Here is a 13,370-nt window from a genome sequence, read left to right as displayed (position 1 = left end):
TCCCGAAAAATGCCTTCATTTCTTAATTACAGTGTCTGATAAACGTCATTTCTCCATTTTAATGACAAACCGCGCCAGTTCGGGAGGAACACCCGGTTGCCACGCGCTCGCTCTGGGCAGCAGCATCATAAACCCGCCGGGCACACCGGTGCCTTACGCACGGTTATCCCGCACGCTCCAGCTGACCCAGCTTCTCCCGCCCTTGCAGGCCGCCGCCAAGAAGCGCCGAGCCCCTCCCTGTGCCGCGCCCTTCGGCGGAGCAGCCGCACCAAACCCACCCCACCCGACCCCGCGGAGGGTCCCTCGATGAGGGGGGCGGGCCACGACAGCGCGCAGCCAGTCAGCGGCAGGCCTGGGGGAGAGAGGCGGCGGCCGCAGCCAATGGCTGCCCGGCATCTGCGCGGCGCGGCCCCGCCGGCGGAGGAGCGATGGGGATTCCGCCCGCCTGGCGCGCCGGGGCGGGGCGGGGGAAGCGGCGGACACGGACCACCAATAGGCGTGCGGAGAAGAATGATAGGCAGGCGGCTCGCCCAATGGGAGGACGGTAGCCGTTAAAGGACCGGCGGCCCGGAGGGGAGCGCTGGGCGCAGGTGAGTCGCGCGCGCGGCCCCCGGGGACCGGGTGGGGCGGGCAGCGAGACCGGCCCGGGGATGGGGCGGGCGCTCCCCCCGCGGCGTGTCGGCAGCCCCCGGTACCCTTGCGGGGGTAGAGCGGTTGGGCTCCGCCGCCCTCGGCCCTTGGGGGTGATGAGGCGATTGCCCACCGTCTTTTCTCCCCGCGGGCAAGGTCCCGTTCCTCCTTTTCCCGGGAGAGTCGCAGAGCCCCGCCGGCCGGAGAGGCCCTGGCTTTCGGTAGGGCGCATGGGCCCATCCGCTCCCCGGGACTCGGGGGCTGTGCTGGCCGGGGCAGCCGGCCGTGCCCTCGCCTCCCTTTGTTGCCGCCTTGCTTTCCTGCAGCGCTCCGGGTGGGACCGAGCTGGCCCCGGACCCGCGGCTGTGCCCGCCCTCACGCCTCCGAAGCGCGCTTCCCGTGCAGGGATGAGGTTTTCTCTTCCCCTTCGTGGCCGTGGCTGGTTCAGGGGAAGGGGAACTTAGGCCTGAGAAGTCTGTGCCTTCAATAGCCTGAATCCCCAACTGCTTCCCATCTTCTGTGCTTTCTCCCTGCTTCGCTGAATTATCCTTTTAGGTGTTGTTGGTTCCCTTCTGTGCCTGCTTTTTCGTTTGAGTAAACCGCGGGCTTCTTGCACGGCTGCGTTGGGTGATGTGTTGTGCAGCACCCAGATTCTCTTATACTAAAGCCTTTGTAGAAAAGCGTAAGTTGCTCCAAGCCAGTGTAGCCATCTGTTAGGAATCACACGCAAAGTTTTCTAGAAAGCCTTAGGCAAAGATACTCAGACTCTCTGATTTTCTTTTAAAAAAACTTAAGAGACAACAGGTCCTCGTAATTGGAATGTTTTTTTAATTCAAGCATAAGCCCTGCAAGCTTATTTTAAAAAATCATCAAGACTTCATCTTTTTTAAAAAGTCTTTTTTGTAAAGGATTATTCGAGTGTGATGCTAGCAACAGTCCTCCAGTCCTGGTGAATGTATGGATCTTTTTGTTTGCTTCATTGCTTGTTTGGTGGATTTGTTAATTTTTCTGTTTTTATTGGTCCAACACGTGGTCAGACAATAAGGTATGAACAAAGGAGACAGAAAAGACAGAGGCAGAATGAAGATGCTTCCGTCTTTAACTGTGCCTAAGGTATTCAGTGTATGTATATTCTATTTGTTTATGGAGTTTCCAGCTTTGTTTTACAGTACTTGTTTCTTTTCAACCCGAACAGTTTGTGTTTCTTTGGTACAGTGATGAGAGCCTTCTTGATCACAGGTTGCTTTTGGCCTGACAGGCCCAGACTCAAAGCTCTATGTAGCCATCTTTTCTGGAAGACCCTTGAAGTCTTTATGATGTCATCAGAGTTGGGGTTTTTTTTTTAGCCAGCACTTCACATTTCTACCCAAACTGTTAAGGTACGCATTTTGCATTGCGGTTCACCCTCAGCTTCTTGTGCACCTCCTCACTGGCTGAGCATGAGAAACTGAAAAGTCCTGGGCTTAAAATGAGCACTGCTTAACCAGAACCAACACATTGGTGTGTTGCCAACATTATTGTCACACTAATCCAAAACACAGTGTTGTCCCAGCTACTAGTACGTGCTTTAACGCTATCCCAGCTGCTGAGATTTGGGATGTTATTTTTTTATTCCTGTGGCTATCTAGAATGTGTACAAATCCTAGCTTATTTACATTCCTGTCTCTTAGGTACCTTGAGTATGTAACAGCTCATTTTTCCTCATTGAAGACTAATATCCTGGAGACCATCTGGCAATGGCAAAGAACTGAATATCCCAAATCTCAGCTTTTATTAGATAGTAATGTTTTTTAGTTAATATATCAGAAAGGTACACAGAGCTATCTCTGGGAGTAAATATACTGTTAAGACAATTCACTAACCCCATTTATAATAATTAGGAAGGAATTGTCCTTAACCAGGCAGTGTGCTTTCAAAAAGGAAAGAGTTAAAGAGGCAGGATGTCCTTACCAACTGGAAGTTAGTAGTCATGAGTTCTAAAATATATAGGTCTTGCTGATGTTTCACTGGGAAATCCAGGGGCTTGTATCAGATGTGTTCTAGAGAATGCCTCTAATGAATGACAGTTGTTTGAACTAGTAGTTGTTTTATGACACTCAACAGGATTGCTCCAGTTCTTTTATTTATGATTATGATAAGTTAGAAGAGCCTTGAAAATGTCCACCTTTCATATTAATTTACCTTTTTTTTTAATGGAAATGGTGTCTTCTTTAGAATGTGTCTCAGAAATTTCAGTCCCCTAAACATTTCATGTTTTTGAGGTAATGATATAACAATTTCAGCTCTTTTGGAAGTAATTTAGGATTCAAACTGAAATGTGTGTGTCAAATTTCAGTCTTAAGGAAGTCCCAACTGGCAAAACTCTGAAGAGCTGAAGGAAAATAACTGTACTTTTGTAACGGAAATACAAAATCAACCTTAGCAGTTCATGAGATGGATAATTAATGGTTTTATAATTCATAGGAGATTAGAGGAACTATCTGTGACTACTTTATATTAAAAGTTTAACAAAATGGTTTTCCTTTATCAAATAAACAGTTCAAAATACACATTCCTTAAATGATGACTTAGGAGTCAAGTTGTTAAATGAAAATATATGGTGTATACCTTGGAGATTTATCTTGTTTGCTCTTTTTCTCTTAGGAAGCCTGACAAATAGAAAAATACTACAAAGTGAAGAGAAAATTTACTTCACAAGAACTGAGCTCTGCTTTCATTTGCTTTTAAATTTATTTGTATTAGTAGCTGATTAGTGTCAGATCATCTCAGTGATCTGGTGTGGTGAAATTATTAGGTTAAGCCTGGAAAAAATGAAACAGTTAAAAAGAAAAAGAAAAAGCAATTTTAGTGTTCAGGAAACTCAAACTCTCCTTAAGGAAATCAGAAAAAGGAGAGAAGTACTCTTTTCGAAGCAACTTAATACAACAATTAATGAGATGAAACGGAAAGCTTGGGAGGAAATAGCAGAGTGTGTCAATGCTGTAGGTGAAGGAGAGCAAAGAACAGGGACAGAAGTGAAAAGGCGATACCTTGACTGGAGAGCACTCATGAAGAGAAAACGTCTGAATGCAAACATCAAAGTGGTAGGTGCTGGGTTTCACCTTCCTTCATCCAATTTAGATGACTCTCTCAATGAAGACATGGATGAGAAAATGGGATTTGCAATTGAATCTAGTTTTGAATGGCAGAATATCACTGACTTCAGAGAAGCCGGTGGATCTTTAACAGAAATCAAAGTAGAAGAGGAAGAGGAGGATCCGCAGAATTTCGAAGTGAGTGACTGACATGCATGAGCTACGTGCAATATGGCCTTTGCTTCATTTCAGCATAAGGCTTTTTACTGTGTTTCTTCATAGCATCTGTTTCTTCTTTTTTGTGAATGTGTGAATTAAACTGTAGAAGTAAATATTATTCAGAAACATGGTATTCAAATCTAGCAACTTGCAGTTGTATGTAAGGTCTTGGATGTTGATTATTGATTTGATATCCCTAAACTTTGAGTATGTCTTTGCATATGTATTTTCCATTTGAATGTGCCACACATAAGAATTAGTTGAGTCAATGCAATGAAAATACACTGTTGAAGGAAACTGGTCAGTTTAATATTCAGGCTGCCTCGATGGATGAATGGAGAAGGGCTCATCTTTAACAAATGAAAGTATATGTTACCTGCAGGTACAGAGAGAAATGAAATACAGAAAGAACTATGATACTGTTTCCATTTCTTAAAATGAACCTACAGGAGATGAAAACATTGCTTGAATTAGTCAGTCAGCCATTCCTCTCTGTCAGAATTTTAGTGAGTTTGACAAGCGGTAGTGGATTCTGTAGACAGGTTGATACTCCTAGTAGTACAGTGACTGTCCTGGGAAAGGCAACCAGCTGGAGTGCAGTGAAATGTTGGAATACTTTTGCTGTTCCTCTTCAAATACATAGGTCCCTTTTCAAAAAGGGGTACCCAAACAATTTTGCTTGGGGTATTTTTATTGCTTTGGGTTTTTGCGGGAGAGGTTTTTTGTTGGGTTTTTTTTTTTTGAGTGGGAGGAGTGGGGAAGCAACTCCTGTCTTAACTCTGTTGATACATGTGCTGGGAAAAAATCTGTAAGCTGTTAAATGGTAGTGAGAACTACTGTCAGACAGTGCTGAGGAACAGTGTGTGTCTTCTCTAATGCTAGAGGACTGGCAGTGTTTCTCCTAGTCCAAAGGTTTTTCTGAGCACTCACCTTCCTCAGTTTGCCTTTCTCTTGCAGCATACATACTGGGAGACCATTTATCTCTTGTGTACTATGGATTTGTAGCACATAAGGGCTATGATTCTACACAAAATGTTACAGTCTGCTGAGAGCAGTGGTCCTAACCACCTCATCATCTGCGTCACAAATAGCTTTACAGCAAATGTGATAATACAAAATGGTTAAACAAGTCCTGCTTATTGATCCACTTAATAGAGTTGGAAGGGTTAGGAGCTTGTGAAAAATGTCAGTATTAAATGTTTTTTAGGAATGGAATACCCCAAGTTAGTGAAGGTTAGGTTAGCTTATGTAACACATAGCCGATGGATCCATCTGCTCTGATAAATAATTAGTCACAACAAATGCCTAGTGGCTTACATAAATGTCACTCAGCTCTATGAAAGGTAGGAACAACATATGGTCTTCTAGATCCAATTTTCTATCAGTTGTTCTGAATGATCTGTAATAACAACTGTTCAGTATTTTCTGTATGTTCTTGCATGTTCGCTGACAAGATTTTCCGTTTCTCGTTACCAGATACTAACTTGCAGATAAAGCCTGTTTCTCTTCCTGTGTAGTGATAGAAAAATCTTCTCACCTAGCATGGTTATTTCACAACATACAAGCTAAACACTTCTGAATAGTTCTAAAGATGAAAAAACGCAGTATGTTCTTTCCAGTCAAGTTGTGTGTAACAAATTTATTCTGACATAAAGACTGGAATGTAATTCTTGTCTGTCACATTCCTCTCTCCAGTTTCCTATTGAGGAAGAAGAAGAAATACTGTCATCAGTTCTGCCAGATTCGAAAAAGGAAAATGACCTACCAGACTTCCCCCACATTGAAGAGTTTGGAAATTTGAGCTCTGCTCAAGCTAGGCTAGCGTATGAAGATTCTCACTTGCTTATAAATCTGGAGAAGCAAAAGGTGGAGCTGGAGAAACAGCGACTGGACATCGAAGCCGAAAGGCTGCAAGTGGAGAAGGAGCGCCTGCAGATTGAGAAGGAGCGGTTGCGGCACGTTGACTTGGAGCGTGAGAGGCTTCAGATTGAGAAGGAGCGACTTCAGATTGAGTGGGAGAAACTCAGGCTAGAGACTCTGCATGCTGAAAAACCTGCCCTGGAAAATGACCTCCCCCAAACAGAAAAACCCATCATGCAGCCTCTGGATCTAGAAACTGAAAAGTTAAAACTTGAAAAGGAACGTTTGCAGTTAGAGAAAGAGAGGCTGCAGTTCCTCAAGTTTGAGTCAGAGAAGCTGCAGATTGAGAAGGAACGCTTGCAAGTGGAGAAGGAGCGCCTTCGAATTCAGAGAGAGGGTCACTTGCAGTGAACGTCTCAGCTAAGGTGTCAACATTAGTGTTTTGATGTTTCTAAATTAGAAGTAGTTTGTTTCTTAATACTGAAACTCTCCTAGAGGCTTAACATTCTTCTGTTCAGAGTTGAATGTTGATGTTGAACTGCAAAAAAAATGGTGCTCAATATGTCAGTGTGCCTACATAAATGAGCTTATGTGTGAAATTGCTTTTCAGTGTATCAGAACTTAAGTGTTATGTTCTCTTGTCTTCAGTATTGTGCTGTGTTAGTTCGGTGTCCTCCTCATAGAGGCCTTGAGAAGGATCAAGGCTGAACCTTGTATTTTCTTTGTCACTGTACTAACAGTAAGGAAGGATCAAGATAAATCAGCATTTGTTGTGAGGACATGGTGCTGACGATAGCCTGTATGATAAAGAAGTATAATTTAGGCAGAACATGGGAATACAGAGTCATTATGAGATTGAGTCATTACATTTTATTTCCCCCATTTTTTTCCTCTACCCCCACAATTGGGAAAAAGAGTTGAAGAGTTATCTAGAAGTTAAAGTACAAGTTAAATTTGTTGCAGTTGTGTTTACTGTTGTTCCATGGCTTGAACTGAATGGGAGTGCAGAAAATAGGTTTGTTTTTTCTGTTGTTTATTTTTTTTTTTTTGCATGACGTATTCATATTAGGTGAAGTTGCACATCAGCCATACCTACTATAAAGCTGGACTTGGTTTCACCAGGTTGTTAAAAATGCTGTATGGAGTAGAGCACCTGGGTTAGTGTAGCACAGGGATTTACTGATTGATCAGGCATGCTGTCTAATGAGTCTGTGATGATCCCCTAAAGGAAATTGCTAGACTTTCTTTGTTCCTTGAAAGGCAGTAGCTGGTGATGGGAGTCTCAGGAATGGAGACATGGAGACTGAGCACAGCCTAAGAAGAGCTGAGCTTGAACACTTACACACTCATTGGTGGTTCTGCCTGGCCAGCACCAAGGCCATGTCTGCAAGGCAGCCAGAAGATGCTTCTGTGGCTCTCTATGTAATATATTTTAATTAGATGAACAGAAATGGTCAGTGCTGAAGGCTGTAAGTATTTTTCATAAGCAATGTATTCATACAACAAAAAAAACAACCAAGGAAGCTTTCTACTATTTCATGTATGTTTAAATCCCAACTGAGCCAGACTTCACCTTTCTCATTGTTCTGCAAGTAACTATCTTGTTAACTCCATTGGAAATTTAGGACTGTGAGAATACTAAGTCTAAATGTAGGTCGAGTGACTTAGGTAAATTCTTGTGCAAGTAAATATATTTATACCACTACAGGTTTACTTTTATTCTGCAAAGATTATTTTTTTATTACTGAAACAAGTGTGCTTCTACAGTGGAAATAAATTTGACTACTACACTCCAAATGGCTCTTGAGGCTTTCTTCACAGAGAAACAAGGCTATATCTGAAGAGAAACCTGGATACTGAACACTGCAGCACCCCAAAGTTGCTGAAGCCTGTATTCCTTGTGTAGTCAGTCAGAAAGATGGGGCACTTCAGAGTCTGACTTCAGTCAGCTGGGACTTACTTGAGAGAGGAAAAAGGAGGGAGACACCAACCAGATAGAAATGCCCTGGGGAAAATTTTGGAGTTTTTTCTTCCTGAATGTGGTGGGCTGACCTCAACAGGATGCCAGGTGCCCACCAAAATTGCTCTATCACTCCTCAGCTGGACAGGGGAAAGAAAATATAACTAAAGGCTCATGGGTGAAGATTAGAGCAGGGAGAAATCACTCAGCAATTACAGTCAATGGGCGAAACTGGCTCCACTTGGGGAAATTAGTTTACTACCAATCAGTTAAGAGTAAAAGAGAGTGAAATAAAACCAAATCTTTAACCACCTTTCCCACAGCATTCCCTTCTTCCCAGCCTTAACTTCACTCCTGATTTTCTCTACCTCTCTCTGCAAGTGATACAGGAGGGAATGGGGACTGCCATCACTTCATCACACACTGTCTCTTCTCCTTCCTCAAGGGGAGGACTCCTTGCACTCTTCCCCTGCTCCTGCATGGGGCCTTTCCCACGGGAGACAGTCCTCCATGAATTTTTGTAATAGGAATCCTTCCCATAGACAGCAGTTCTTCATGAAGTGCTCCAGTGTGGCTCCCACAGAGTGCATTCCTTCTGGAACAGGCTGCTCCAATGTGGCTCCCCTGTTGGGTCTCAAGTCCTGCCAGAAAACTTGCTCCAGTGTGAGTGCCTCTCTGCACAGCTCCTGCAGGAGCCTGCTCCAGTGCAGGCTTCCCCCGGAGTCACAGCCTCCTTCAGATGCTTCCACATGCTCCAATGTGGGCTCCTCCACGGGCTGCAGGTGGGTCTCTGCTCCCCCATGGGCTTGAGGGGCACAGGTGCCTTGCCATGATCTGCACCATGGGCTGCAGGGGAGCTTCAGCTCTGGCACCTGGAGCACCTCCTGCCCCTCCTTCTGCACTGACCTTGGTGTCTGGGGCTTTTTTTCTTGGATGTTGTCATTCCGCTCCGGCTGCATTTGCTTCTGTGCGTTTTTCCCTTGTTAAATACATTATCCCAGTGTTGCTAGCATCATCACTGATAGACTTGGCCTTGGCCAGGGGTGGGTCCATCTTGGAGCTCCCAGGGATTGGTTGTGTCCGACATGAGGGTCATCTTCTGGCAGCTTCTCTCGGAAACCACTCCTGTAGCCCCTCCTGCTACCAAGACATTACCTCACAAATCCAATACGCCAAAATAAAGGGACAAATGATATGTATCAAGCAAATTGATATTAAAAGTAACTTACTATAATTTGGAGAAAATACTTACCTTTTCCTTTTAAAACATGGAAGAGGCAAAATTCATGGAATTAGTCAGGACTGACTAGTGTGCAGAACATTGACTGAGATAGTGGGATAGCATGTATTTTATGATTGCTGTACCCTGAGGTGACCAAGTTTCTAGATAACTATTCTGACTGCCAAACAGGGTCAGAGTAGGAACAAGGGGCAACATAGCCAGCTCTGCAAGAGGTAGTGACCAGAAGGACCAAACCAGGACAGAGAAAAATTTCCTACAGTCTTATCTGGAAGACGTGGCTGGCCAGGAAGGAGCAGATGTGGACTCTGGCTCCTGTTTCAACGGGTGGTTGAGCTGCTGCTTGATACCAGCATCTCTGTCTTCATGTTTTACTCCATTTATCCGTTAGGATAATGATTTGTATTTTACATTGAACATCTTTGGAATTGTACCCCAAAAGCATTAAAGGTTTTAGGGAAAAATGAATAGATAAATCTGAACCATTTCTGAATTCTCAGTTGTTTCAGAAATTTGAACACTTCTTCAAATGTTAATAGAGCTGTATGTAAGCAATTATGTTTTCTAAAAACTATTCAGCCTCCTAGGGAAATGATGCCTCTTTTGGTTATAGAAAACATCTTGGAAAATACTGAATGATGAAATTAAGTATTGTGATAAATCACTGAAAATACAGTTTCAACATAAAATTTAGAGAAAATTACAGAGTTTAATACATCAATTTTATAGCTTGCTTTTTTCATAATGAAAATGCAGTCATTTTGTGGTAATTTGAATTTAAATGTCATATATTTAAATACTAACCTGCACTCTCTTAAGCTTTAATTGCTTGATTTACCAACCTGGGATCCTGATAGTGAAGCCTAAGGGCAAGATTTTGACCTCCGTAAATGTCACCCATATTAGAACATACACACAAACTCGGTGTTCTACCACCATCAGTCATGGTGTAAAGGTAAATGCAGCCCCAAGAAACAACCCAGGATGAACAGCAGCCACAGTCCCAACAGGACACAGCTGACAAAGCACAGTAGGATTCAAAGACAACTTTCTCTCCTTGAGTCAGTGGTCTTGTGTTATTTCTAGGACATTTTGAGCAACTTTCACTGTGCATAAAGAGATGCTGCAAACAATGTGTACGCAAGGTATAAAATATTAATTTATTAAGACAAACAAGAGATGGTTAGGATTTCCTAAGCATTTGTATCCTCATCACCTCAAGGTGTGTTTACTAGCCAGGGAATTGTCAGCCAGGAGAGGAAGACTTTCTAAAATCCCCCTTGCAAGTGGGAGCAGAAGCCCGTAGTTGATATTTCTTCACCTTTTCACAGAACTGTTCATGCAGTTGCCACAAAAGAGCATCAGTGATGAGTATCCTCTCAGGCTCATTTGCCCCCAAAAGCTCCCTGCAGGAAGGCACGGAGTGCTCCAAGAAGATGGAGTCAGACCTGGGGCTGATATTTTACAAACACAAAAATACCCTCAAAAATCCTACTCTCTGTCAGTCAGTAGCCTTGACAGAAGTGATAGGTGGGAGAAGAGGGAGGAGGAAAGACTAATTTTTCTCTGCTGTTGCTGAAATTAATTGGTGAATTTGAGTCAGATGGTGTCAGAAAATGTCACCACATGCAGTAGTATTTACCTTTTTTCTTTTTTCTTTTTCCTTTTTCCTTTTTTCCCTTTTTTTTCTTGCATTTCTCTTTTTATTTTTCCTTTTTCCTTTTTCCTTCTTCCGTTTCTTTTTTCTTTCTCTTTTTCATTTTCCTTTCTTTGTATCACTGTAAGTCTGAATACCTGCATCACTCAGGGACTGCTGAAGTTTCAAGCTAACATTAAGATGAAAGATAAATGGGCTGGATTACTCCTTAGGTTAATGGGTTTGTTTTGCATCAGGGACTCAGAATGTTTGTAGTTAGTATTAGGACTATGGAAAGATTTTAATCCAGGATTAGAAAAAAGAAAGAAAGAAAAGAAAGAAAGAAGAGAAGAGAAGAGAAGAGGAAAAGAAAAGAAAAGAAAGATTGTATTTTTTTTTGTTTCCAGATAATCAGCTTATTTGAAGATGCACGGCCCAAGCAAATAGGAGGAGGCAGGTGAATTCTTTTAGTATGGACTTGGGGCAACTTGTAGTACTTCATCTTTTCGTCTTATTCTTTTTTTTAAATTTTTTTTTTTTTTTGCCAATTTGTACCAAACCCATGATTTTTCAAAGCACTAGCTGTGCCACTCATTCTTTTGGCTTGGTGTCGCCAGGTGATCTAGCAATGACACGGCAATCAGCCTTTTGCCACTCAGGCAGCATCAAATGGCAGTCAGGGAGGGAGCCCTGGGCAATGGGAGCTCTTGCCCACAACCCATTGGGTTTTCCTCTCTAGTCTCTTAAAGGAAAATCTCCTGATGCTAGGTCACACTTATGATGCCAAGGAATGCAAGCGTTCTCAACCATCACAAAACATACTAGAAAAAAAAATAGGTCCACTGACACAAGACCAGAAGTAGCTCTTTTCAGACAATAATCCTTTTAAACTTGACCTGCTTTAGAGGACACTTCCATCCTTTCCTTTTACAGTTTATTAAGAATGCCATTGTTATTTTCTGTTCCAGTTTTATTGGTTTTAATTTCCCTGCTTCACTCTATCAGTAGTTTTAGTCTATACATTAGTAGACTGTGAATTACCTTGTCTTGTTACTTCCATATTTTCTAATTGCACCACTCCATCATTAGTCAACAGGTTCATAATGTGGAAGGCAAAGTTGCTATTTCATTTCATGCTATATAATACAATGCTTTTGGTTCAGTAATTACATTGTGCCAGACTTGTGATTAATCCTGAGATAGCTCACTTGTGATGGATAGCCCCATCACAGAGTGTATAAGAGTTAAAGGAAGAAGCAAATTTTTAATTTTGCTCCTCTGTCAATTTAGTGACTTGAATACTTCTCTTCAGACCAATATTTATCTCACTGTAGAGATTACAGAAATGAGAACTTAAAGGAGAGAATTGAAGTTTGAAAAGCATTTTATAAAGTTTTGGTTTGCAAACCGGGAAAGATAAAAATTAAATGTTCTTCCACAGAAAGCTATTGTGTGTTATTCTGTTAATGGATTGCCAATCTTTTATTCACCTGTTTAATGTACTGGAGAAAACCATTACCTGCTTCTTATAACTGTTCTAAGGGTTATGTGAAATGAGCTCATCATCTTACTGCTATTGCTCAGTGCTAGGTCTGTGAAAAAAAGATTTCCAAAGGTTTTCTTCTCTTTCATGGAAGTGTTTGTGAGTCAAACAATTTTTTGAAGTGCAGTCAACTTTCAGTCATAAGACACAGGGAGTGCCCTTTCCTAGCAAGGGAAGAATTGCAAGTATGGAGTGCAAGAGTGCACTTGGGTCACACGGATGGCCAGGACAGCCACACCAAGGGAGGAAGGGTAGAGAGGGCTGTAGCCTTTAGGGACAAATGACATCCTAGTGCCCTAAGGTTACGGCAGAGGAAAGCCTGATCCTAGCGGGGCATGTTTACACTTTTCTGAAAAGGACCTGCTAGGAGCCAATTTCATGGACAGAATTTCTGTCCAGACAGACTTGCTTTGGTTCGATAAAGCAAAATTTATGTTCTTGCATATCTTTACAGATATAAGGGCACAACCTATTCCTAGGTTTTGAACATAAATAGAAAATTTTCCTATTTATGTTATAAAATTCTCAGGTCTTCATTGCTCTTTGACTTTTGCTCAGGGCTGCACCTCAGATTTTCCATCTCACATCCTATCTGCCATCCTTCTTGTATACAAATTCTCCCTGCAAAGGAATACCAGCGAGATCTCACTAGTCAGAAATAACAAACTTAAAAATCCCTCAGAAACTGAAGGTACAGTACCCTAATGGGGGTTTTGTCATCTCACCAAAGCAAGGCGAGGTGGCTGTGTCTGCAAATTATGTCAAGGTCATTTTTTACCAAAACTTTGGGAAAGGTCTGAGGTTCAGAATTCAGTTAGAGGTTGTTCAATGGAAAGAGGGCAGCAGGAGGACTAGATGGGTGAAGCAGGTAGTACACACTCTGCTGTGACAGTGGATATTAAAACCACTGAGAGGAGTTAATTGTGACACTTAACAAGTAGAGAGACAAGGAGAGAGGGAAACGAGGCATCAGACAGTGCATTCTGGGTGGACAGAGGCTGCCTTCCACTGCCTCTTCCCCTTTCTCAAGAAGAAAAAACACAGCACTGATTTGGATTTTCCATTAGAGCAGCTCCTTCCAGCATCCCCTACATGGCAGATGAGTAAAACCAACATGCAAGGCAAGCTGTAATGATAAAAGAACAACACAAAAACATCAGATCTGGAACTGGATTACAGAGATGGAGTCGGTAAGTGAATTCCAGGGA

General features: G+C 42.5%; 1 protein-coding gene across 4 annotated transcripts; it reads left to right on the top strand.

The window, feature by feature from the left end:
• Window positions 1-511: 511 nt before the first annotated feature.
• On the top strand, window positions 512-7,580 carry MSANTD4 (Myb/SANT DNA binding domain containing 4 with coiled-coils). 4 transcript variants are annotated; one of them, XM_048294735.1, is made up of 3 exons: window positions 512-590; window positions 3,274-3,902; window positions 5,619-7,580. In XM_048294735.1, the coding sequence occupies exons 2-3, from the start codon at window positions 3,441-3,443 to the stop codon at window positions 6,192-6,194; spliced, it is 1,038 nt and encodes a 345-aa protein (XP_048150692.1). In that variant the 5' UTR covers window positions 512-590; window positions 3,274-3,440; the 3' UTR covers window positions 6,195-7,580. The 4 variants fall into 4 exon arrangements, with proteins under 4 accessions (XP_048150692.1, XP_048150691.1, XP_048150690.1 ...); XM_048294734.1 differs by lacking the exon at window positions 512-590 and adding an exon at window positions 610-1,743; XM_048294733.1 differs by lacking the exon at window positions 512-590 and adding an exon at window positions 610-2,009.
• Window positions 7,581-13,370: the final 5,790 nt, after the last annotated feature.

Source organism: Corvus hawaiiensis, chromosome 2, assembly GCF_020740725.1.
Source record: "Corvus hawaiiensis isolate bCorHaw1 chromosome 2, bCorHaw1.pri.cur, whole genome shotgun sequence".
Lineage (NCBI taxonomy): Eukaryota > Metazoa > Chordata > Aves > Passeriformes > Corvidae > Corvus > Corvus hawaiiensis.
This window is presented reverse-complemented; position numbering and strand designations above follow the sequence as displayed.